At 38.2% G+C, this 26,074-nt stretch overlaps 1 protein-coding gene across 1 annotated transcript in view; it reads right to left on the bottom strand.

Annotated features, from left to right (window-relative positions):
• Positions 1-2,361: 2,361 nt before the first annotated feature.
• UPF2 (UPF2 regulator of nonsense mediated mRNA decay) overlaps positions 2,362-26,074 on the bottom strand; it is a 68,325-nt gene continuing 44,612 nt past the window's right edge. The window contains exons 16-22 of the mRNA XM_056339121.1: positions 24,618-24,757; positions 22,710-22,814; positions 21,677-21,775; positions 20,691-20,858; positions 15,200-15,341; positions 11,352-11,472; positions 2,362-3,668 (exon numbers count right to left, since the gene is read on the bottom strand). Coding sequence (XP_056195096.1) covers positions 3,659-3,668; positions 11,352-11,472; positions 15,200-15,341; positions 20,691-20,858; positions 21,677-21,775; positions 22,710-22,814; positions 24,618-24,757 — 785 coding nt within the window. The 3' untranslated portion in view covers positions 2,362-3,658. The remainder of the gene's footprint in view (positions 3,669-11,351; positions 11,473-15,199; positions 15,342-20,690; positions 20,859-21,676; positions 21,776-22,709; positions 22,815-24,617; positions 24,758-26,074) is intronic.

Below are 26,074 nucleotides of genomic sequence, written 5' to 3'. Positions count from 1 at the left end.
ATTTAACTAGCATCCCTTGAGAAACATTCCTGGAGGAACATCCTCTCTCTCATCGAACAATGCCACACCTTGAACTTGGTGTGATTCCCCCAGTGACCTGGTGCACCTGCAGGTCACCGTACTCCAGGCAAAGAGGAGATGCTCAGGGGGCTGGAGCCCCTCTGCCGTGAGGCCAGGCTGGGAGAGCTGGGGTGGTTCAGCCTGGAGCAGAGCCGGCTCTGGGGAGACCTTGGAGCAGCTCCCAGTACCTAAAGGGGCCGGCAAGAAAGCTGGGGAGGGACGTTTTACAGGGGCCTGCAGCGACAGGACAAGGGGGAATGGCTTTAACCTGAAAGAGGGGAGATTTAGATTGGATACTGGGAAGAAATTCTTTACTGTGAGGGCGGTGAGGCGCTGGCAGAGGCTGCCCAGAGCAGCTGTGGGTGCCCCATCCCTGGGGGTGCTCAAGGCCAGGCTGGACGGGGCTGGGAGCAACCTGGGCTGGTGGGAGGTGACCCTGTCCGTGGCAGAGGAATGGAACTAGATGGTCTTTAAGGTCCCTTCCCACCCAAACCATCCTACAAATCTATGATATTAGATAAAACTTCATTAATAAAAATAAAAATGTCATCAGGATAAAGCAGCGATACTCACAGGTAAGACAAGCACTGATCAAAATACAGGTTATTTCCCTGTTCCTGTACCGAAAGCAGGCTGCTCACCTCGCCATTTTCAACTAAATATTCTTTAAACAATGACAAAGCATTCTAATGACATAAAATGAAATGACATTCCAATGACATCTAATGAAATAAAATGACTATGGGGTGCTGTAACCCCTACAGCAACAAATTGTACGTGACTCGGGTGGAAAAACTGCTCTGCAAGCAGCAGGATGGCACCTAGCTGCACCACATCTGTGAGGCTGTGGGGCCAGCACAACGGAGAAGCAAAGAATAGATAGGATGCAAATATTTTTTTTTTGCTGTGTATGTTCAAACATCATTGTTTCACTCGCAATGACTTTTGACATAAGATTTCTATTCAGCATACCATCAGAATAATTTATTTTGAAATTAAACTTCAAAAGATTTTTGAGGTCAGCCTGAAGTCCAGGAAATCCCCAACTGACCACCAACTGTTTTCAGCGAGTAATTTTATAAATGTATTTCCATCGATCCAAATTCCATCCAAGACATTAGATTGACACACACAAAACAGCTAAGGTGAACTCACATTTTATGTTTATGCAGTTATTCAATTCAGATAAATTAAATGCTTTTGAAACTAAGCAGCATTTTCAGAAAAGGAAGCTGACTTCAGTTTGAACCACAATTAGATGCTTAATTTGCTATTACGAATTAGTAGGTATTTTTCATCAGGGAAGTGGAAATTGGATTGGCCCGCTGGATACAGTCATACTGCCGTAAGAAGATGTTCCTGGAGGAGCTCAGAGTTACAAATGTGATTAATAAACATACCCATAAATTTTATGTGGAAAAAATTCATAGGAAAAGAAACAGTTGAAACGAAGACCTGGCCTTCCCACAATGTACTCCTCCTTGTAGGGCAGGTACATCCCACAGCCATGCCACGTGAAGGACCTTCTCCAAGCACAGGGACATTTGCAAACAACTGTGACAACGTGGGGTTTTTAAGGTGACTGTACACTTTCAGGATACTTGCCTCCTTACTAAATGATATCCGGCAGCAATCTAGCAAAATGCATCTACACATGACATTGTAAAACCTTCAAGCCACGCCCTGCAAACTGGAAGTTGTCTACCAGCAGCCTGAGCAGAGGTGTCCTTGGGGAAAATGCGCTCCAACGATTTGAACATCTCCCAACCCTGACTGCTGTTACAGCGCACAAATGAGAGGAGCAGACTTAAAGCTGCGCTTGCACTTTGTTCACTCCCACTGTTCAATTTTGTGATTACAGAACACAACGTTAAGTAGGCACATTGCAACAACCTTGAATCTTTCTGTCCAAACCACATCACTTGAATTAAGGTAGGCCAGTTTTCCAGTTCAGTTTCCCAGGTGGCTGCAGCAAGCCCCGGCTCCACACAACACCAAGGGGGCAACAGGAAGCTGCTGCAGACAAGGTGGTGTTAAGCCACTTCTTTCAGAGCCACTGTCAGCATGACAGCTTATGGGATGTGAAACGATGACCTGTTTCACAACTCCTTGCTGAACAAGAAAACCTTGCATTTGGTAGGTGTGCTTCCAGTACATTTCTTGGGGTAGGAATCCTCCTGCTTTGGTAAAATGCCATCTGTTTTTACATTACTTGTCCGAGCTACAGCCTGATGATATATCACAAACTCTTCAAAACATCGTTTCAGAAGGACAAAGTCAACGTAAAGAGACAGACACCAATTCTAAATTACAACACTTTATTGCAGCATTGGCAAAGATCAGATTTCTGAAGCTGGTGAAGATCGGGCGGCATTTCTGTATGAAATGTTGCATTTTACAAGTCTCTCTTCCTACATGCAGAAACCAAAAACAGTGGTAAAAAGGATTTTAAAAGAGCTAGAAAAAAAATTAGTAGTAACATACAGATGAGCTCCTTAACCCAATTAACTATCTCTACCTGAAAGCAAACAAAAATCTATGCTAATAAATAACAGATTGTCAGAAACAGACCAAGAAACCTCAATTTCTACTTAGAAAAAATAGAAATTCTACTTGTTTCCAGACTTAAATCTTGTGGGTTTTTTAAACTTTTTGTTTGTTTCAATAGACACAGAGGCTTATCAGCCCATGAAGATCAACAAAATATTTGGATCCACTCCTTGACATCCTTCTGTTACGCTGACCGGCACATTTTGGTTTTCAATGATACATACAATGGGCTCAACCATATCCCTGTCCTTAGGCTGGTGTCAGGCTGTTCCAAGCAGTTCAAGTCAACACCCTGTGTTAATCAACTTCACATTCTATTTTAAACCTCAACAGATATTTTACCTTCTTGCCTCTTTAAGTTTTTCACACCTTCCCACCTCCTCCTTCCTGCTCATCTGGCAGCAAAAGGCTATTCCTTAACCAAAACCTGTATTGCTGAGGAGTGTTTGATAAGTTAACCTACTTGTCAGGGGCTTCTTTTAGATTTCACTGTTTGCTCTACATTTTTCTATTGTAGATTTGCAGCCCCCAAGGAATATCCTTCCAACACAAAGCGCTTGATTCGGAGATAACGTAACTTGCGCCAAGTTTAGAACTCTGTTCTCCCACATACTGAGCTGTCCAAGACCTTTTCCATTCCAGTGTGATTTATCTGAATTTCAGGTTGATCTTTGTTTTCACCAAGCTGCTCACCAGTCAAGTTAACCATCTCATTCATTTACTTCTGCTCTTACAAAAAGATTAACCCTCAATGTGGTTCCCATTACAAAAAGCTTTTTTTTTCCTTTTATTTTTTTTCTTTTTTTTTTTTTCTTTTTTTTTTGGTAGGCCATGACTGGAAGCTTCCACTTGTTCTGTGTGTATTTGGGGGGGAAGAGGGGAGGCTGTTGTCTCTGCCCCATGGCCCCAGCCTGTCCCAGGTTTTGATTCTGAACGCTCTAGACTGACATGCTGAGATGTGTCCACTGCTCTCATTTAATCACTGGAGAACTCCACTATCCACAACATCAGAGATACAGGACCTAATGAAATGACGCTTGCTGCTGGATCAACGTCTCCTAAGAAAAGGAAAGATAACAGAAATACTTTAGTTATAATATATCCAGTACTATGCAGGTTAGCAACCACTGAAAGCAACTGCTAGCAATTTTGATATTCTTTTACCCTATACATATTCAAGTTAGGTATTTCTATTACCTGCACTAATTTTTTTCAAAAGATTACATCAGATATAAGAAGGTAGATAATGTGTTTCAGGAAAAAGTCCCCTATACAATCTCAGCAGACGAATCTAAAATTGTTCAGAAATAGCTGCCTTATTCTCCCAGATGAGATGCTAAACTACTGAAGTGCACAACTGATTTGTCAATTTGTTGAAATACAAGTTATACTAAATCGTTTTCATCTTTTTGTGCAGTTTCTTAATGTTTAGAAGTACTGCAGAAATGTCAGAGGGCTTTCCAGAGTCAAATAAACATTTAGAACCTTTCTAGAGTCAACAGTTGTATTAAAATCTTCAATCATCCCTTGTTCACAAAATCATGTCCCAACCTAGAAAAAGTCGCATTTAATTACTCTTAAGAACGTAAATATCCATTGAAAAGTTACATCAATTTTCAGGCATGTGACTCAACAAGACCAGAGTAATCTAGCAGTAACGCTAATCCAGTATCCCTAACTTCATCACCACTGTCGGTTACTGGACCTGGGCTGCTTTTCATCTGATTTCTAGACTGCAAATTAAAATCTAGTAGTACAAAGCAAAGTTAAAATTAGACACTATTATAAGAAAGCTCCAGGGCTACACACCCAAGTCTTTTACCATGTAAACGAAACAGTTCCTATTTCTCTACATTAGTGCATAAACCCCAAGCATTTGTGGAACAGTAATTTAATCTAAACTTAGTTTTTATTGAGAAACTTGCAAGATAAATGTTTCAAGTATGTTAACTGGACATAGTAACTATAAAGCTTTCACAGTGATACTGTATTCTTATGTATTGCTTTGTTATGTTACCCAGTATTTGTGTATTTTACTTCAACATACTGTATGTTTTTGCCAGGAAGTACTGAGCTGATGCATCACTAGAACTTACTGCAGTATTGCTTCTATTACTTGGTTTTAACCACCTTTTAGTGAAACATAATATAATACTCCAATTCTTTGTGGCACACTCAATATCAGGAACACTGGCTATGTGTTTGCAAAAGAGAGGAATTATAATTTTAATATATTTAGTCGAATGAGATTTCACTTGCAGAATGTTACAACTTCCAACATCAATGAATTGCAGAATCATGCTTTTACCTCTACATGTCCCTTTAAAAAAATAATTCTGCTGTTGATGGGAAGGGAAGGGGAAAGGCTAGGACTAGCTGCGTGTATTTAACTTCATAAAAGTTACTCTCATCCAAACCAGCATGTTGGTGGCAGGTAAGGGAGAGTAAGCAGTGTTTCAGTGGATTACGGCAAGGTGCTGCTCATAAAAATCTTAGTTGTAGTTTTTCCAAACACAGGTATTTCACATGGCATCTCTCTCCAAACTAGTAAACTTGATTCAAACCTGTATCTGTGGCAAGGTCAAACTTGGTACACAGTTGTAATTAAAAAAAATCCTGAAATCTATGTGCAAAATATATCTTTTTTTCTGCAATCTACTCCCCTCCCCTACTTCCTGCTACCAACGCAGTTATTAATTTGTGTAAAAATCGTATAGTGAGCTTCTCAATGCCACTGCGTAAATATTAATAGTGCCTACATACTCCATGTGATGGAGAAACACATAGATACACTTTTACATAACCATGGCCACAGTAGAAAACTGGAACTCATAAAAATGCACAGAAACATTACACTGTAGTATACGCTACAAAATAATCACAAACCTATTGCACATGTGAAGTTGGGAGAGTCTAAGTCAGCAAGACAACATTATGGCTTAAGATGAAACATGCCCAGGAGAGTACATTAAATCAAGTAATTTCTGCACATCACCGATGTGTCCAGATTATATAAAAAACCTTATTATTTCTTAACATGTGAGACCTTTGAAATTAAACTGCACACTTCTGCCTAATCCCCTCAGGTCCTCCATCAATCCACAATGCCCTATGCATTTCTGAAGTACTGTATTTCTTCACAAATTTCAGGCACCTTCCTTCTCTGAACACCTCCTCTCAGAACTCACCTGGTGCTTTGCTTTTCATGACTAATCTCGGTTTTGGTGCTCTCTGTTGCCTCTCTCCCCTAATCACATTAACCACAAACAGGAATACAGTGAACACCTGAAATTTATTTTTCTGTTTTAAGCATACACTCTTCCACGAACAGCTCTTTTCTTTGTGTGCTTTATTCTGCTGAAAGCACTTTCTTGCTTTCAGATGCATGAGCTTGGGAGGGGACAAACAATTTCTCAGAGGGGAAAACAATCTGAAGTTCAGATTCCTGCTCCAAGCTGCTCCCTGCACGACAGCAGAGATAACTTACAGAGACGGATCTTTGTTTTCTCAGCTCTCCTCCCACAAAACTGCCCTTTGACAGTACGTATGCATTCCTGTATACTGGCAAGAGAAGAAAAATACTGGCAGATAGCAATGTAAATCCTGGGAAACTTAAATTCAAGCACTCGTCAAGCCACAGTCTGCTTCTTTCCTATCTCACACATCTATGGCATTGGACAAAGTATCCCTTGTCTTCCCCATGGCAGTACGCAAGTATGTTCACGTATCAGACCATGAGGTGATTTGATTCGACAGAAATGAATGCAGTAACAGAGATTACAGACTTACTGTACCTTAATACGGGCTGGAGAGAAACATCGACAAATGTAAAGTGTTTAGACTCATTCTAAACACTTTGCTACTGCTCATGTGACTATGCTCTCAACAGCAAAATTGAAAATTACGTTCTGTAGAATGTGAGCCTAGCCATTTCGTATTGCAAAGAAATAGCACTGGACTTTAAACAGCTGTTATCAATTTAGCAGTGCAAGAATATATTATCTGGAATAATCATATTTCAGACCATGTGTTTCCGGACTAATAAAATACTAAGACGCCCATGGCATTTCCTAACAAAATCTGAATTACCAACTTCCATACTGTAAACAGCACAGATTCAAACAATCCACAAAAGCTAGACTCAACTATGTAAGAGAATCTTAAGTTGTGCAAGTTCTTTTTTATATTCTCATCTGTTCAACAAAAATTAAATAACCTGACTAAATAAAATCAAAGTCATAGTATGCCAGATGGGTTATTACCAGGAAGGTGTTTTGAGGATTGTAAGGTAGTTTCCAGAGGGCCACAAAACTGCAGAGGTTTTTGTCTGCTTTATTAGTATGATTATTATTGAAATAACTCTTTTAAACAAAGAGTCATTATAAACTAGTATGCAAATAAATAAAATCTTGCCTTCCTTTCCCTCTAAACTCTAATTGTGATCGGGGTCTCTCCACCTTTGCTACATGGGTTAGACTCCCACCTACATTTGCAGAGCCCAACAAGCACCACCTTGCCAAGACAAACACCTGAGAACCTGGCTTTTCTTACTTTTTTTGGTTCAATTCCAGTGCAGACCATCAAAAGACGCTGCAGGACTTGGCCATCCCCCTACCCCCTTCATATTCCCACCCTGGGCTTCCTCCCATAAAACAGCTGAAGAGGGAGGCTGGAATTTCCCTGCTGAGTTTGGATGGCTTTCGTGGAAGGCTACACTAGCATGTGTATGTATTAGGGAAAAGGATGTAGTACAGGATCGAGAATGACAACTGAGAAAAGGTCAAGATGAAACTAGTAGTGAAAAAGATGGCAAAGAGTAAGGTCAACTGAGCTACCACACAATTAAATAGATGACTGAATTCTTTAGTATCTGTATCTAGTACTTGTATCTAGAATGTAAAAGTGGGAGCCACTTCATCATAAAAATCTCTGAAACTAGCAAAATATTACTGCTAAAGTGATGACCTTTCAATTTTATTTTTTTTAAAGAATACAAGAGATCATTGAAAATTACAACTAAAAATTTCAAAACCAGCATGAATAACCAAGAAATACATTTGTTAGTTGAAGACAGTGCCACACCAACACCCAGGAGTCTGTCTCATTTTAGAAAATGACAATGGTAGTCTATGACAATCAGCCAGACTGAGACTAACAGAGAAACTGGATTTAGGCTGCCCAAGACTTCTGGTATGTCAGTAAGAAGTGAATTCAAACCTTCAAAATACAATATTGGTCAATACATCAGCTACATGGCAGGTGATGTATGAAGTGTGTTTGTCCAGTAGCTGAAACAGGAAATTGTGTTAAATTCACACTTTTCCTTATTACCCCATGCTCTGACTTTTCAGCATTAATGCAATACTATTCATTATGAGAATATTTAGCTAATAAAATCCTAACATTCTGTTACTGCCGTTATGCTTCACTTTTATTTATTAAGTGGGTTAAACAGAAGTAAGAGTCAGATGCAAACAGAAGATGTAAAATTACCAATTAACTTGAATATCGTTTAGTTTATCATAGTGCTGCATCCCAATGAACCTTTAGACACAAACAGGTCCTCTTTCTTTACTATACTTTCAGAACAGCAGTGAGTTTTGAGGTTACTGCTTTTAATAAGGAGAGGTTTAACAAGACAAAAAACCTCCTTGGTAAGGCCCACTTTCTCTATGGTCAAATACTCACTGCAATTCTTGGTAATCAATGTTTTAAAACAGATTTCACAAAATGTGGTTGCTTTCATTTCACTTTATAAGCAAGCCATTTATCAGGTATTCATCCTCTTTAAAGAAAGGAAAAAAATATTTTTGAAGTGAGAGGCCAAAGTCCTCTTTTAATACACAAATGCTACAGAACTGAAGGCAAAAGTGGAAAGTGTTGCCTTCCCAGTTTGCTGAAGCAAATCAAGGAACCCTACTTCCAAAGGAGTCACAGTAAATTATCTTTAAGGCCAGTCAGTCTTGAATGTACGAGTCCCAAAAAGAATCTCCTCCTTGCAGGATTAGCAGGTCTTAAAACCTGAGGCTAAACCAGGCGATTACAAGCAAATAACAATAAACTCCAATTTTTGATCCAGGATTTTGCACATGTTAAATAAGAAGAAATCTGACAAAGTCTGTAAATCTCACTTCATTTAATTCAATATAGAAAAAGTACATACATCACAAAGTAAACACTGTGAAAGATTTCTCTCTTGTTTTTTAACAAAGTGCATGTTATATAGCCACAGCCACTAATTAATTCTTTCATTTACTGTGGGTTTATCACAGGCAAAAGAGGCATCACATCTGTGGGTGATTTTGTTTTTTTTGGGTTTGTTTTGGTTTAGCACCCCACTAGGCCCAAACTGAAATCACAGAAAAATTTAGGTTCCAAGGGCCCTCTGGAGGTCATCTAGTCCAAATCCTGTGCAGACAGCAGGGCTAACTGCAAAGCCAGATCCAGCTGTTCAAGGCCAAAAACATACAAGAGAACAACCAGTCCTGCCCTCATGAATCTCTGAATCATCCATTACGATAGGTCTATTTGGATTTTACTTGCTAAAAGATGTTTGAAACATGGTGCTTAGGACATGTCAGCAGCACAAAAGGATTTGGTGTTTTTACCTTTACATTTCTCTACTCAACAGTACTTAAAATGCAAGAAAGTCCTCATCTCAACTTCAGCTATCAGAACCCATCATATTGTACATTACAGTGGAATCAACAAGGAGATTTATTTGCTCAGATTATCCCTAACCTCAGAAAATTTAAAATAAAAAGTTGCATACCTTAAAGAAAGTAACATACATTATTATTTCCAATAAATTCGAGTTACTATTGTAAGAAAATAATTTATCAGTTTTCCGTATATATGAAGAAACAATGCAACACAGCTCACTCATCACAAGTGATAACAGCATCCCGTAGGAAAGTGAAAACTTCTCTAAACAGATACTAAAATTAATAGCTCAGATCTCTCAGCAAATCGGAAACACTCTGGTGTCCTCTAAGTCCACGGGGTAACTTCTTAACTAAAGCATGACGGGAGTCTGGGCAGAGACTGCAGTCCACCCTTCAAAGTCAGAAGACAATCTTTAATATTCCCTATAAATCAGAAGCTCTAAAAACGTAGGTGACAGACAATCTATACCTGAAGCGGTAAGCCACTGGTGGACCCACAGTCTCTGGTAAGAAAATCTCTGCTTAAATATCTTTCAGTTGGGGTTAAGAAAAGCAAAATTCCCTTACTACAGGCTAAGATGGCTCAACTGATGCATGACCACAAGCCTGAGCACTGCATGACACAACAAATAAAATATGCCTGCTAAAACAAATTTCCTGGTCCCTGCTCTAAGGAGCTTACAGATTAAAAGGAACAAAGAGTAAATTACATAATATAAAACTACATCAGAATTGTAAGTACACGGCACAGCTATTTGAACAAGCAAACACTACTTAAACTGTTTGCTGGACAATGTCTGACCTAGTTTACAGTGAAGTCCTAAACTGTATTTTCCCTAAAACATTTGAAAACAAAAAGCTTTCAAAAGAACTCATTTAAAAAAACCCTGCAAATATTGCACCTGCAGGTCTGGCTGCTGTTTTTAAAGAATTGCAGTGTGCTCCCCATACAGGTTGCAAGGCATTTGGGAAAGATGACCCAAAGAAGAGAAGGCTGCACAGTTATTTATGAAACACCTGCCGATATGGCAATTCAGTGTAACTGAATAGTTTCTATTCCTGTGACAGTATTAGGCCACAGTGCTATGAAAAAGCTAAAAGGACAGCACTGATCATTTTATTGAGTTATATTTGGTTAATTTTAAAAAAATATTATTTTAAACTGCAGCCTGTTTTCAAAAAACAGAGGGATTGTTTTGTTCAAGCAGTATCTGTATAGGGTCTCATTAGAGTGAGTGATCATCAGAGTTATTTTGTAACTATAAAAAAGTACCAGAAAGAATTTGGTAATGGTACTGTAACAGAGGTTTAGTATATTACGTTAACTTATTGGTAGTTTACAAAGACAGACCCATTAGTAGGTAAACTCTCCCTTCCCAGTTGTTGCTCCTATGTGTCCACGGCCAAAATTAACTTGCAAAGAAAACAGAAACATGAAAGCAGTCTGTGTTTCACCTGAAACTGTCTATTCAAATTTGTGCTGCAGGGTTAATTTAATAGTTTATTTGCAAGCTTAATTTGAGTGAGAAAGGACACACTGAGATACATTAAAGTCTCAGAATTACTATTAGGCAATCTGGAATGATTCTTTTCATGTTAATACTGGTTTTGGTATGCTCTCACACACCATATATCAATGGTTCTCCTCCTCCTTCCCCACCTTTACTATATTTACTTTCCATTCATGGCTTCAAATACAGAGGTATAGCTCTCAAATTCACATTCACCAAACTGAAAAAGCACAATGAGAATTTCTCTAGACATTCAATAATATCCTCTCCCCTCTCACTGAGAAAGCAGACTTGCATCCTTTCCTCTATAAAAAAGAGGCTCAGATTCTCCCAGTCATTTCACAACTGAAAAATAATCCTCTGGCTTCCAAACCTGTGTCAAGGAGGTGTTAATAGACACCGTGTTAGAAGCACAAAACACTGCTCAGTATTTTAACAGAGTGCTTTAGAATGGAAACTACTAACAAATGCACTTGCAAGTACACAGATCATTATCTATTTCAATTATGAAGGTAATTACTTGCCTAGAACCGGAATTACCACATTTAAAAGAAGATTGTCCTACCTCCCACCAGTTTTAAAGATTAGATCTGCGTTAGGTGCTCCCTTCGGATGCTGGTAACGAGGCCGCCGTTCACGATTAGTATTTGCTGGAGCTGGACGCTGTGCCAGAGACTGCAGCATCTCTGTAATTTTACACAGAAGAAAGTTAAACACATTTTCTATGCATCATTTTAAAGAGGAATTTACACAAGGATATTTCACCACCATGTAGTAAAAAAGACATCTTATTTACAATTGGCAATACTTCAGGGTTAACACTCAATTTGTTCCACAACAGCTAATTTGTAAAAAGTTACTAAATTGCATAGACAGCTTCGACAAATCCAAGCTACCCCGTAATAAGAATTTGCATTTCCAGATGTTCTTACAGAAGCAACTGCCAGCAATGCTTTCCATCATAGGTGCTCACAAAAAAGGCCTGTGACCTTTTCTTTGTAAACTTATCAGCCACCACTTCTTTTATCAGTGATCAGGGACAAAGCTTCACAACCATATGAGAAGCCACAACATGAAACTACCCTGAAATAGTAACAACCAGACAATGCTACTGCCAATTAAAGACTCAGCAAGAAACCTGTCCTAAAATTAGGCACTGAGAAGTCTAAGCTGGCCATAATAGGATCCTTTTACAGAGAAGACAGGAACCTGAAGAGGGTGACTCAGCTGACCTACATTACACCAGCTGTCCCATGGATGGAGTTTTTCACTTTATGATCAGTGAGAAAAAAATAGGTGAGTGTAGAAAGAAGCCTACACTACCCTGTTTAGACCTGGACATCTAAATTTTAGGCAGTTTAGGCTAGGTAAGTATTGTACTTTGGCATTTGCTAAAAATTTCTAAAATGTCATTTTTTTAATGATACAAAATTGCTCTTTACCAGGCTAAGTTACTGGTTAAGTATCAAATATAATTATGAATACATCATAGGAACCTCCACATAAGCTCTGCCCATATGTTAGTGCATCTAATGGAAAGTATTTCTGACAGTCCACCTGTGCAAGAATCTGCATTACTCAGCAAACAGACAGATGGAATAAATGAAGGGGAAAATCGAATAAGCTTTTAAACAGATTATGTTTGAAAGTCTGCTCTGTCTAGTTCTCTAATCTCTGGTAATCTCATTGGAGACACATAGCCATCATCTGCTAGAAACAAACTCCTGCTACTCTCACAATAACTTGCACAGGGCAAAACTAGAGACTTCAACGAGAATCTTTTGCCATTTACAAAATGCACATGAGGCTTTCAGTAAGTTATCCACCCAATCTTTAAGAAACTGGGAAATCATGAATGATTTTAATAGACAATATTGCTGTCAACAGTTAACAAACCATGTATTCACGCTCCACATACTCCCCTACTGACACCTGGAAAAGGCAAAGAAAGCCATTCAACACACTGACAGTCCATTTTTGTAAACATCATGAAATAACATCCTTTAAACCAATTCTGTATGCCGGGAGAGATCTCTGTTGGCAATGACAAGACTCAGGGAGAAAATAAGAAGAGATTATGGTACACTGCCAGCTAGACAGTAGAAGCAAGGAATGAATGAGCAAGTACGCACATGCCTGTCTCTTCTGTTTTCCAGTGTAGGTGAAAGAAAATATTGGGGTTTGTGAAAAGTCAGTAACTGAGAAACTGCGTAATGGAGAAGGTAACAGAAGGAAGAAATGGCAGGGGAGCACAATGTATTAGCTAGGCTGAAGGCATGTCAACCTACCTTTGGTTTTAGTGAAGAAAAAAGTTATCTACACAGAAAAATACTAGCCTAAATTAGAGACTCACCAGTTCCTAATATTTCTTTAAATGAAAAATGTTATTTTTAAAATTACTAACAAATATTGCTGAAGTATTAAATAATTACCTGATACTACTTTGAAGTACATTAGTGAATTTTAACCTATTAGCTACCTTGTGCAGATTAAAAAAAACCACAAAGTGCAAATGTTAGGACAACTCTGAGGCATTTTTCCAGAAACTGAGACTTCTTCCTCCACTGGCAACTTCAAAGCTTGGAACAGAAATTTAAAACCAACTTTTTCTTTCAATGGGTATGTACCAACTGGTTACAGGCAAGCTGACACTTCAAAAGTAACAATTAAATGCACAATATCTAAATAAAATATAGTTCCAAAGAGAAATGAATATGGCCTGTTTAACCTGATTAAAAGGTCCCTTTTAGTTTGGTTTTACTGTGTATATTATCCAGGTTAATAAAAAAAAATCAATACCCATTTTAAAAATGGACACCAGTTATGGAAAAAGCTCTTTCTTCCACATTGATTTACCCCTGTATTAATGCTTTATACAGGACACCTAGAAAATCTATGAGAAAGTAGAAAACAATTACCAATTACTGGTTATCAATTAGTAGCAGTTGTCTGATTCATTTCTCTTGGACATAATCAATGTGATCCTTTTTTGGATAAAAAGCACAATTGCTCACAATGAAGTCTTAGATTAAACAGACATTTATAAAGATACTAACAAAGTCATATGCCAAGGCATAAACCCCCAAATGACCTGACCAGTAAAAATATCAGAAATATCATTAACGAGGAAAAACCCACAAAAAGCCTGAGAAAAGCACCTAAATGTCTAATTCTAGAGTCTACTGTTTCTCTTCCTTTTTTTTCACAGGTGGGCTATTATAAGAGGGGAGTGTCTCAGAAAATAAGTTGATTAGGTTATTTAATACTAAGAATATACTGTGTTACCATTTCAGAGCTCTGTAGACACTCACTTTGGAAAAAACCTCACTTTTATGAGTACAAGAACTAAACTTGCAATATCAAAGTTCTGAAAGAAGTGTTAGATTCCACTCTGTTTTAGAATTAGAGCTGCTTTGAGTTTCCCATTTCTTGATGAATGATGACCTTTCACTAAATAACCTCAAATGAGATTTCCTGTTAATTAACTACTTATACTGTGATTACCACCAGACTACAACATCTTTACAAAAAAACAGAGCAAGTACTTTGGAGATGTTAAATGGAAACACTAACGCAAGAACTGATTACGATCAACTTTATTGGTCTGGTTTTATCTACTATCTTTGTAAGCCAAGGAAAGTTAAGCCTGAAAAAAGAAAACACCAAACCACAAAACAAACCACCCAACAACCAAACACATCAAATGCATCAGTTTAGGGGCTATCGGATCTGTTGTATTATCTGTTTGCTTCAATCTGTCCAAGTACCAAAATGCCTGCCTTACATACCTCTAAAAAACAAATTAGATCATATAATTTGTACAAAACTTTATTTCTGTTAATATATTCTTATGCTCCATATTTGTAGCACTCTAGAACCCTTAGCAATACGAAGCTGAGGTGACAGTTTTTATTTTTCAGGTGAAGGCTACCTTTTTGTATTTGCAAGTCTTAGCTAGACTGATGAAGATTCTAAATACTATGAATATCTAAAATAACTATTAGTATCTAAAAAGCAGAGTTTAAGTTGCACAGAATCAACTCCTCTTGTATCCAACTCACTTGCCTTGCAGTAATGGAGACAATGCCACAAACAACAGATTAATATTGTGTTATCTTATTTTTAAGGAAAGTCTCAGTTACTCCTCTTTCCCAAAATAAATGGAAATGCTGAGATCTGATGCCCACCTGAAAAGTCTCTTCCATGCAAAAGCTGTAAAAACTTCTTCAAGCACAGAGACCAAAGAGTAAAATAATGAATGACAAACTAAAATACAGGTGTTCCATGAAGTATTGCAAACCAATATTCAGAACTCGAACTGCTAGCTAGTTATCACAAACAATATTTTCTCTAGATCCATGAAAGTTCCTCTGAAAATAAAAATAAAAATTAAATACTTGGTGATTTTCATACCCTGGTAGTCCTCTTGTTCTTGCCGTTCATTGATATCCAAAGTGAGCTTTTTCATCCTCATTCTCTCTTCCTGTTCAGCTTGCTGTTGGTTCCAATGATTTGCAGCAAGTTGGGAAGACATTGGTACATTTAGGATCTTAAACTGCAAATGAAAATACATTTGTAAGTGCTCATCACAGAAAAAACCCAACCCCAAAACAATCCAAAATGCAGAAGGGTTATGGTTATTTCTACGTCATTGTGATGAGATACTTCCTACAGAAGTTTCTACTTCTACTACTAGAAGTATGTTGTTTCTTGGTTTTGTTTGTGGAGTTTTTTTAAACTCTTATTTCACATAAGGAACCATGAGAAAATACAAGACACTCAGATCTCCTAAAGGCACTGAGAACATAAAAAATGCTGACGTGCCGCTAAGGCAAAAGACTATACACACAGTATTTAAGGGGAACAAAACTGATCCTCTTTCTCCAGAAACACATAGCTGTATGCTTTATTTCTTATTTTCATACAAGCCAATGCCCTCACAGTGAATGACACTAGTCTTGAGATAAAAGCACCATGGCTGGCTCAGAAAGCTGCATCTCCCTCCAACAGTCTTTATTTTCTAAAGAGATGAAGCCCCTGAGCAGAATGTCTACTATCACTTGTGATAACAGAGAAAAAAGGTTCCAAGCATTTCAGATATCCTCTGGTATTCATTCCTTGGCTGGTACTTTTCCTTTTAGGGATGACTCGAGCTCCACAGGGCTTCTTACTAGTCTGGAGACAACTGTGGTGCCAAATTTAGTCTTTTCCTCCTCCCCCACATGCAAACACTCACACTACACATTCAACCGATTATCTGATTTGCTATAAGCTATGGTAAAGGTAAGCTTAGTACCACTCCTACGGAAGTACCCTCTCTCTGAAAAATACAGCTGAGCTTTTCAGAGAGGCATAGAGAAGATGCTTTCTTTTTCCCTAGCCTCAGATAATCCAAGTTTTTATTTCCACAGAAGCTCCAGAACAGAAAAGTGATTCTTAATCTTAACTGCAACTGAAATAATAGTTTTCAGAAACGTCTTAATGCTAAAGTTTGTGAACATATTTAGAAAAATTTCACTTCCTCCTTCAACTGCATGTCCATTAGAAAGAAATATTTTCGTGCTATATGTAGGGTAATGCATTTAAGGATAATCACTCTCAATATTCCACAAACTGGTACTAGTCTGAATCCTGCTGCTTGTTCTTGTAATCTATTTCCACAGAAACAGAAGCAGAGCAAACTTCTAAGTGTTCTTTTCTGCTACACTGTCAAAAGCTAGAGACAGAAAGATACATTATCAAAACCTCTGTTGGAAGGTATATAGTAAAAGCAAAATCCTCACTATGTATGGTTAGTATTTAATGCAATCATTACTAGAGAAATCTCAAGGTATCTATTAGATAGTTAGTGCCCCACTAGCAGCAGATGAATGATGTGTGAGAAGACACCAAGTACTCAGATGCAGCATTTGAAAATAAACTGCGTTTGAAACAGTTAAGACAGACCCTTGCAAAGACTTGACAAAAACCTGGGTACAGTGAAACCCTATAAACTACATTTATTTAGATGAGACAGATCAGGCAGAAGATTTTTTTTTTTTTTTAGGGGCCGGGGGAGGGTAATAGCATATTATACTAGAAATTAATACAAGGTTGTTATTAAGGTGTGCAGGGAAGAACAAAACTGAAAATTCTTCAAATTCCAACAGAAAACAGTACTTATTACTGAGAATACTATGCATGTTCCCAGATACTGTCAAATACTTCACACAAACTACATAAATATCTAACCCATTACAAGCATTTCATGATAAAAATAATTCCTTAGCTTCACCACTAAGCTCCTCATCCATTTTAATATGTCCTTTATGTTTTATCAGTACTATGGATTTATCAGCTTAATGGGACTGGTAAGTGTTTTCAGACAGAATGCTTCAAGTATAAAAAAGAGAACTAAGGGTGCATATTAAAGAAAGAAAAAACAACAGACTGGTAATTAACAAAGTATCACTGAGTCACTGTCCCAAGGCATTCAGACAGTTGCCATCTGAAATCAAACTACTGATGACGATTGCTAAAGGATATGATGATTAGTGAGCAAACAAAATATTTTTGATTTGCAAATAATGAAGAGGTATATTAAAAACCTCTTACAAAATCTGTGCGATGAGGACTGAACATAAGGACTTCGCTTTGAAGATGGCAATCTGAAGAAGAAAAATTATCATTCAGAAGACTAGGTTACAGATTTCATAAAAACATTACTGAGATAAAGAACTTCACGTAGGAGAAGGTAATGGATATTGCCACTCTTTTACAGAAATCTTTCAAACAAAAGGATATCTTTTGTCTTAGGTGTTAACCAAGTTTCTGGACATTACGTGACTTGCTTTTTACTGTCTAAATCTCACCTTAGCTCACACCTACCTGGCACAAAACTTCTTGGACAGTTTCAAAAACATCTAATGGTATTAGATAGACCTCAGCTCCGATCCTTTATGATAGCAATATTTCTTTATTTCCCCTTGTCCTCATGGCTTGCAGATAAATCATGATGCCACTGTCTCATTTCCAGTAACAATGTTCAGTTCTCTGCTATTGGTTTTCTAAGTTTTGTTATACAACTTCCTTGCTCAGTTGACAGCTGAAAAACCCACCCATCTACTGCAAGACACTGGTCTACCCAATATCCTTGCTATTGCATGTTTTAGTAAATCACAGTGTGACAAAGGATAAAAATATTGTGTCCTTGTCACTATCAGCCTGTAATGACTATTAATTTGGGTTGTATGCTGCTTTCAGTTGTTCTTGTGTTGCTTGAAAAAACTAGCTGTCAATGCCCCACCAAAATCTGGCTGAACACTGGCACATGAGCTGAGTACTTAGTGACTGGACCTCAACTACCAAATATTAGCCTCCAGAAGGAAGCACAGCACATACCATTTTCATCAGCAAGTACTCTCTTACTGTGTGAATTTCTAGTTTCAGCAGCACTGTTGACAAAGCACACAGAGACCAAACCAACTGCTAAGATAGCAAGTGATTAGGTTGATGTTGTAGTGAAGCAGTGATGCTTATCATTCCCGTGGCAGTGCAGATGAGAAGCTACTCACAGCCTTCCAAGGTTGTCTGCAAACTCCTTTTGACTGTTTTTAAAAAGCTGAAAGTTTACAGCTATAACTTAACACTAAAGCAGGCATCCATCACTTCAAAACTCTGCACATTCTGTTCATGCAGATTTAAAATCAAGTTCCGTAAGAAGGAATAATTATTTTCTTTTCAACTCCACCTCTTCTTCTTTCCTGCTTATTTTTCTGTTAAAACTGACTGCTAAGACTTATTTTTCTGAATACAGAACTATAGACAAAGAAGGCTTTCACTGACTCAAGAACTGCAGTAGTCTACAAAGCAACTGTTTTCTACATTTCTAGAAACACTGAGAGGAGTTTTGGCAGGAAGAGCCTACTCCCAAAACCAAATACTGGGGGAGGAGCAGGGAAAACTCCTGAACAAGTCCTGCTTTCTTCTTAAGCCACACGTTGGCAATATTTTCCCCTCACAGAGTACGAAGATCTTAAAATTCTTGGTAACTACAGATACTCTCAGTAAATTATCCTGAAAAAGCTAAACACCCTTTTTTTTAATAGACTTCTCTTAAATCCCTCCTCAGCCCGATGACAACAGTTAAAACTCCCCACTCAAAATCTCTGTAGAACTTTCAGTCTGGTTTGGGCTGGGGTAGAGTTAATTTTCTTCATAGGAGCTGGCATGTGGTTGTGTTTCACATTTGTGTTGGAAACCGCGCTGATAACACAGTGGTGCTTTCCTTATTGCTGGGCAGCGCTTACACAGCATCAAGGCCTTTTCTGCTCCTCATCCCACCCCACCAGCAAGTCGGCTGGGGGGCACAAGGACTTGGGAGGGGACACAGCCAGGACAGCTGGCCCCAACTGACCAAAGGGATATTCCATACCATATGACATCATGCTCAGCATATAAAGCTGGAGGAAGAATTAGAAAGGGGAAGACATTCGGAGTGATGGCGCTTGTCTTCCCCAGTAACCATCACATGTGGTGAAGCCCTGCTTTCCTGGAGATGGCTGAACACCTGTCTGCCCATGGGAAGTGGTGAATGAATTCCTTGCTTTGCTTAAAGACGTGGCTCTTGCTGACTTTACCTCAACCCGCAAGCTTTCTCACTTCTACTCTTCTGATTCTCCCCCCATCGCACTGTGAAGGGAGTGAGCGAGCAGCCGTGAAGGGCTTAGTTGTCAGCTGGGGTTAAACCACAACAAATTGATATACTACACTCAAGTTCCAGGAAAACAGAATAACCAAAGAAACATAGTAAGGAAATCAGTTAATCACCACTACTAAGTGCAAGCACGTATGTGCCCACTCAAATAGGTATCGCCACTTCCACTTTGAAAGCAGTTAGCACAGCGCACACTCGGTAGTTGAAGTGTTTTATAAGAGGCATCACTTTCTACATTAATTTTTGAAATGTCTTTCATATGAAAGAAAAGAAAGACTCTACTTTGGGTTTATATACCTCAACTGTTACACTACTGTCACAATTCAGTTAACAAATGTCCAGAGTAATTACAGGGATCTAAACACTTAAATGGTACAGATGCATGGAATGAAACAGTGCCTTGGGTTTCCTTTCCATATAAACGCGTTCAATTTACACAACAAAAATGAAAAGGTTCTTTCAAAGACTTAAACCATGATGAGAAATGCATGTGGAACATGTCAGGTATTTATTTGTATACTATGCATTTGCTGACCTAAGAAAATTCAAACATACTGAAGAAACGAGCCAAGACAGATATATAGCTTGGCTGCATGAAGCAAGGCATTTGTTTGGTTTATCTACATTATTTCCATTTAAGTTTCTCCAACAGATTCACTCAGTGTGTTCTGGAATAGTCCCCTATAAATGTCTTCAGAGATAATGACTTTTTTGGCAAGGTGAACAAATTCAGCCAAATGGGAGTTACTCAGGAAATGGAATTTAGCAAATGACATGTATCTCGACTTGAAGCCGAAAGTGTTTTCAGAAGAATCTGTAGAATCTTAAGATTCTGGAATATTCCTTTTTATTTTTTGCTACTCCTTTCAACATTCAGTGGCAGTCCATCAATCGCATCCATTCATCTTCCACAACTGTACTTCAAATACATTTAAGACATACTACTGTCCTACTGGTGTAATCACCAAATGTAACTAGCAATGGTATAATTTAACCACAGAGTTTTTCCACGTGATTTCTATTAACAGCCAAGAACTCCAAGAAACTACATATGGTATTTTCTGTTTAGCAAAAGTAAGTTATCTGTACCCCATTCTGAGAAAAGGGTGAGGAATGAAAACACCTGTGTGACTCAAAAGTCACAGTGTGACTTTAAGTGAAAGGATTTTAGTTATTTAAACAATATCTCGGCCTTATGTAAACTCCTACCTGCTGTTTGTTGCCTTTTCTTGTTAACATGACAAATGGCATTGTGTCTCCAGACTCTGACTCTCCTTCCCCACCACCAAGCGGAGGACCCTTCTTCAGTTGACTTTTGAGATGTAGAGGAATAGCAACATCCAACTGATGTACTTTAACAGATTCACCACTCCGTTGCTATAAAAAAAAAAAAAGTGGTAAATTATATAAATGATCAGATACTAAAAATGTCAGTTAAGTCTGGCAACATGCATATTTTCATGACTGAGAAAAGGTTTAATCTCCCAGGAAAATGGAACAACATAGAAATAAATGTATTAGGCTTTATTACATTTCCCTTTAGTTTCCTTGCTTGTGAAGAAGACAGTTAAAGGGACAGAATACTTCAAATTTTAAAGTTATTCTGAATAACAACCTTCTAAAGAAAGAAATCTAGAGACTTGATTAGACAGACTTGAGAAAGGATATTTTACATTCAAGATTTCTTGTAGGCTCTTAGTAATGTATTCCTCATACAGGGTTTGCTATACTCAACACTATTGATTAGATGTGACTGGAACAAAAAAAAAGAACTTAAAGGTTACGTAAACATAAATGCAGCTACATTTTAAACATATTAAAACCTAGGCATGGATGCTTTAGGATCAAGTCAGAAGCATCGTATAGTATCTGATGTAGCTGTTATATATGTCAGCATGTCATATATTCACTAGGCAAACAACACAACATCTATTTTACTAAAAACTACTTATCCAAATGTGTCAACTACAGAGAAGAGGCCACAGTTAAGAAAAAAAAAAATCATGTTCTTTACTATAGGAAGCTAAGCATTTCAATAGCTTATTTTAAAAAATAATAATTAATATTTATATATATATTTATAGTATATAGAATTATATTTAGAAGTTTAATTTAAAAATTTTTAAAATTAAAACAATCGAATATAGTTAGCTGTACAGCAAATTATATTAATTCAAGAAAATAAATATCTATACCTGAAGATTTTCCAGCATCATTTTATCCAATGCCTGAATGAAGTCCTCATCTTCTGCACAAGGGACATGCTTAAGTCCTCCTCCTTTAATCATTACTTCCTATTGCAGTGGGAATAAACATTCTACTACGTTAGTTTCAGAAATACAAATATGCAGTCTAGAAATAAGTGGAACAATATCCTTATTGCTTATTATGTATCATACATAATCAAAAGCTTTAAACAATTGGATTGTTAAAGAAAAAAAGCTTTCAGCCTGAATTATTTTCTTGAAGAAATATTTCCTGACCCTTATTGCATCAATTATTATGAAGGCTGGCCAGTCATAACATTCTGACATACTAGTGTATGTGCACAGATATGTATGTACACATTCTAGATACGGCAAAAATACAAAGAAAAGTCTCTATCCTTACCACACCTAATTTAACTAATTTTTCCAGTAAGTCCATAAAGTTAGATGGTCTTTTCAAGACAACCACTACTCTTCAGTATTTGGAAAGCATAACATTGTTTCTAGAACAATGTGTTAGGGTACTGGTAATGTTCATTACTTTCCTTACTATGTAACTGCAGTTCAGGATCAACCGGATGGGTTCTTTTGCTACAGGTGTTACAATCTACCAATCCCAAATTTGTATTTTAGCAATTCTGCACTTTGTAGTTTGTCTCCTTTTTAGTTTTGAAATCTAGTGGAGCGTAACTACTTTACCTTGTTGTATAATACCACTTTGCTACCATTGCTAGATTGCAAAACTATCATTTATGCAATCTTTTCCAGACTAGCTACCACCTGTGAAAGCGCACAGTCCTGTGAAAACATGTTGTAGTAAAGTTGACAGCGTCAATATTTTCAGAAGGTAATCATGAAAGTTTGCAAATATAAAAATAACTCTAAAATGTATTTGAAAGAATAGCAAGGAGTTCTTGCCGTATTTTCCCAGACATGTTAGGAGCAGCATGGGAAAAAACATTCAGTAAAGAAAACCAAAGATGCAAAATTCCATTCACTTATCTTAAGCTACAATACATACTGTATTCTCCTCATCAGTTTCATTTTCCTTATTGGAGTCTGTAAGATAATCTGTGTTTTCTTCCTCCTCTTCTTCACCTTCTTCTTCCTCATTGTCAGAGCCCTCCTGAAATATTCAATGAATAACTTCTGACTATTTTAAAACAAAAAAAGCCACTTGCATCTGATTCTTCATTCACCTTTTCTGTACCTTTCCTACCCGCTCCCCAGCCAAATCTGTTTAGTTCAGTTCAGCCTCAGTAAATGTGTTATGTTTTGCATTTAATGTTTCGGTCTGGACTCACTCAGCTTTATCTGACATTTCCACACAAACATACAGCAGAAAACTGGGAGCAATGGCTGATACACGAGATGGTTGTGCTGCCACTCAGAGAGAACTCGACAAACTGGAGGAATGGACTGGCAGGAACTCATGAAGTTCAATGAAGGGAAATGCAAAGTCCAGCATCTGAGGAGCAAGAACCCTGTTCCACCAGTACAGGCTGGAAAGCAGCTCTGCAGAGAAGGACCTGGGGTCCCGGAGGACACCAAACTGACCAAGAACCAGCAATGCACCCTTGCAGCAAAGGCAGCTGACAGCATCCTGGGCTGCATTAGGAAAACATGTTCTTGACATGTCAAACGAGGCGGCCCTTCCTGCCTGCTCAGCACTGGCAAGACACATCTGAAGTGCTGTGCCCAGCTCTGGGTTCCCCAATACACAACAGATATGGACACATGGAGTGAATGCAGCAATAGGCTGTAAAGATGATTAAGGGACTGGAGCACCTGTCATAGGAGGAAAGGCTGAGACAGGTGGTGGTGTTTAGCCTGGGGAGGAGAAGGCTCTGAGTGGGGTGAGATCTTCTCAATGTGTGTAATACCTCAAGGGAGGGAACAAAGAAGAGGGAGCTGGACTTTTCTCAGTGGTGCCCTGTGACAGACCCAGAAGCAGTTGGGCCCCGACTCAGACACAAGTTGAAAATTTCCATTTAGATGTAAGAAAACCAGCCTTCTTTACTGTGACGGTGCCTAAACACTGGACCAGATTACCCAGAAAAGTTGTACAGCCTCCATTCTTGGAGATACTAGAAACTTGATTGGACACTGCCTCAGGCAACCTGCTGTAGGTGACCCTGCTTTGAGCAAGGGAGGCTGGACAAGAAGATCTCCAGCGGTCCTTTCCCCACCCCACAACCACTTCTGATTCTAACGATACTATTAATTTGTGGGTAAAGGCACAAACCCAGCCAAACTTCAGGAACTTTAACACTGAGAAGCATGGATTGGAAGAAAGCTTACTAGTAGACCAACAAACCCAAGCATAAGGAGAAAAGTATTTCCTGTTACCTTGATGAACTCATTTTCTCGTAACACTACCATTACCACGTAAACTGCTGTGTCATAGTGACAAGTTAGAATTTCTATGTACACATCTTTTTTATTGGCTCCACCATTTCTGATTCAAAATATGATTGGCAGAGTAAACAAGGAAGGTTGTTATGCTCCATAACTCTTATTTATTCACATTATACAGGCATACTCTGAACACCTGTTATTTTTCCTACACAACTGCTCAGACATCTAGTCAATGCTTTTGCTTCTACAACAGATAAAGATAATTATCTGAAAGTGTTTTCATGCCAAAAAGTAAAGGCATCTTTTTGTTGAGAAGCAGCACATACCCTGAACAAAGTTATCAGGTTCACATTGCTGCCATAAATTCTCTAGAATAAGCCTCAGACACTGTATTCAGTTTTCCATATATACAAAACTGGGATGGAAATAGCCTCAGAGTACTGAATGAGTTGTGCACACCCACATTTCACCTGCTAACTCCATGAGATAGAAGGGCTTCAGAAAATAATGAGTAATCAAAATACCGATTACTCATTCTTTTTATGCAAGGCAAGTAAATTATTAAGTTCACCTCTTCTTCTGGCTCATTTACTTCACTTTCATTTCCAGATTGTTCCTCTGTCTCTGCTCCACCTTCTTCCTCCTCTTCATCTTCTTCCAGGTTCTCTCCTTCTGTAATGGAATCTTTGGAATCTTTGTCATTTACAATTCCTGAAATGTGGAAAAAGAGAAAGAAGTAGAACACATATAACCGCTCAAGTTATATGTGGAAGATCACTGCAAAAGTCCATTGTTACTGAACATTAAAACTTCCAATGGGTTGTAATACTTGACTTTTGAATGAAACATTTTCTATATAGCTACCTTACTCACAAAGGGTAATAATTTCCCTGCCAGAAAAGGAGGAAAACGTTATGAAGAATGTTTAAAGTCTCCCATAAAACAGAATCAAGATGCTGCACTGTGCAAACTGCTTCAAAATATCCACAAACTAAATGTGCAACCTTACTGAAACATAAGCACTGTTATAGATGCTCTACAAAGCCAGCAGAACCACAGAACACATCAAGACCCTGCAGTCTTAGTTACAGTACTTCACACTACTGCCAATTTACAGGTTTCGAAACAACTATATTCTCAGACTGTAATAAAACTTTCTGACCCTCTTTTCATGCTCTGAGGCTGCACTTGAACCTACGAGGATGTATATATATAAAGTCTTTAAGAAACCAGTCTCTTCCAAAAGTATTATCTAGTATGCTCACCCTACTTGCAGACAGGACTGATAGTTCTTTCACTGTTTTACTTCATCTTCTAGTTTTCCTTACTGTCCTGCTTGCTGTCTCTCAAGACGTTTTGGTTTACTCTGTGTGCACGTTACCAAATGTAGCTCCCTAAACCTCTGCTTTCTTTTAATAAGGTATCCTTCAGTGTAATACCCTTATCTATACCATTCCCACAGCAGTGAACAGTAAGTTTTAGCTTCTTTCAGTGTCCAATTTAGTCTTAGAAATAGACTTCAATCAGAATCGTTTTCAGAGAAAGTATTAAGAATTGAGCATGGTTCTGATTCGGGGGGGGGGGAAATCAATCTGTTTTTCAAGAACGGTCACTGCAAAAAATTAGTCATCCAATGCAAAACAGAACAAGCTTCCAGCACATACACTGTTGTTCTCATACATTCTTTTAATTTGGTTTCATTGATTTACAAAGCCACTTAAGCCTCCAGAGGATCATGGTTTGAGCTAGCACAAAGCAACGCTGATACCAGTCTTCTGCAACACAGCAGAACTAAGCAAGCAATTTTTGAAAGATTTTACTAAGGAGTCAATACAAGTCACTATGCAGTTCGTCATTCATGTTTTGACATCATACTGACCACACCTGGGGATGGCCATTAGCGTAAAGTCTTTTGGAGAGCAAATGAACACATCAGTTCTGTATTCATGCCACTCCTCGTTTGTTCTCTCCATATGCAAAGAACAAATGCAGGAGTACACAATTCCCAAGCAGAAGTCTAGATTCTGA

Source organism: Falco biarmicus, chromosome 5 (assembly GCF_023638135.1).
Source record: "Falco biarmicus isolate bFalBia1 chromosome 5, bFalBia1.pri, whole genome shotgun sequence".
Lineage (NCBI taxonomy): Eukaryota > Metazoa > Chordata > Aves > Falconiformes > Falconidae > Falco > Falco biarmicus.
Note: the sequence above shows the minus strand (reverse complement) of the source record. Positions and strands in the feature narration are given on the sequence as shown.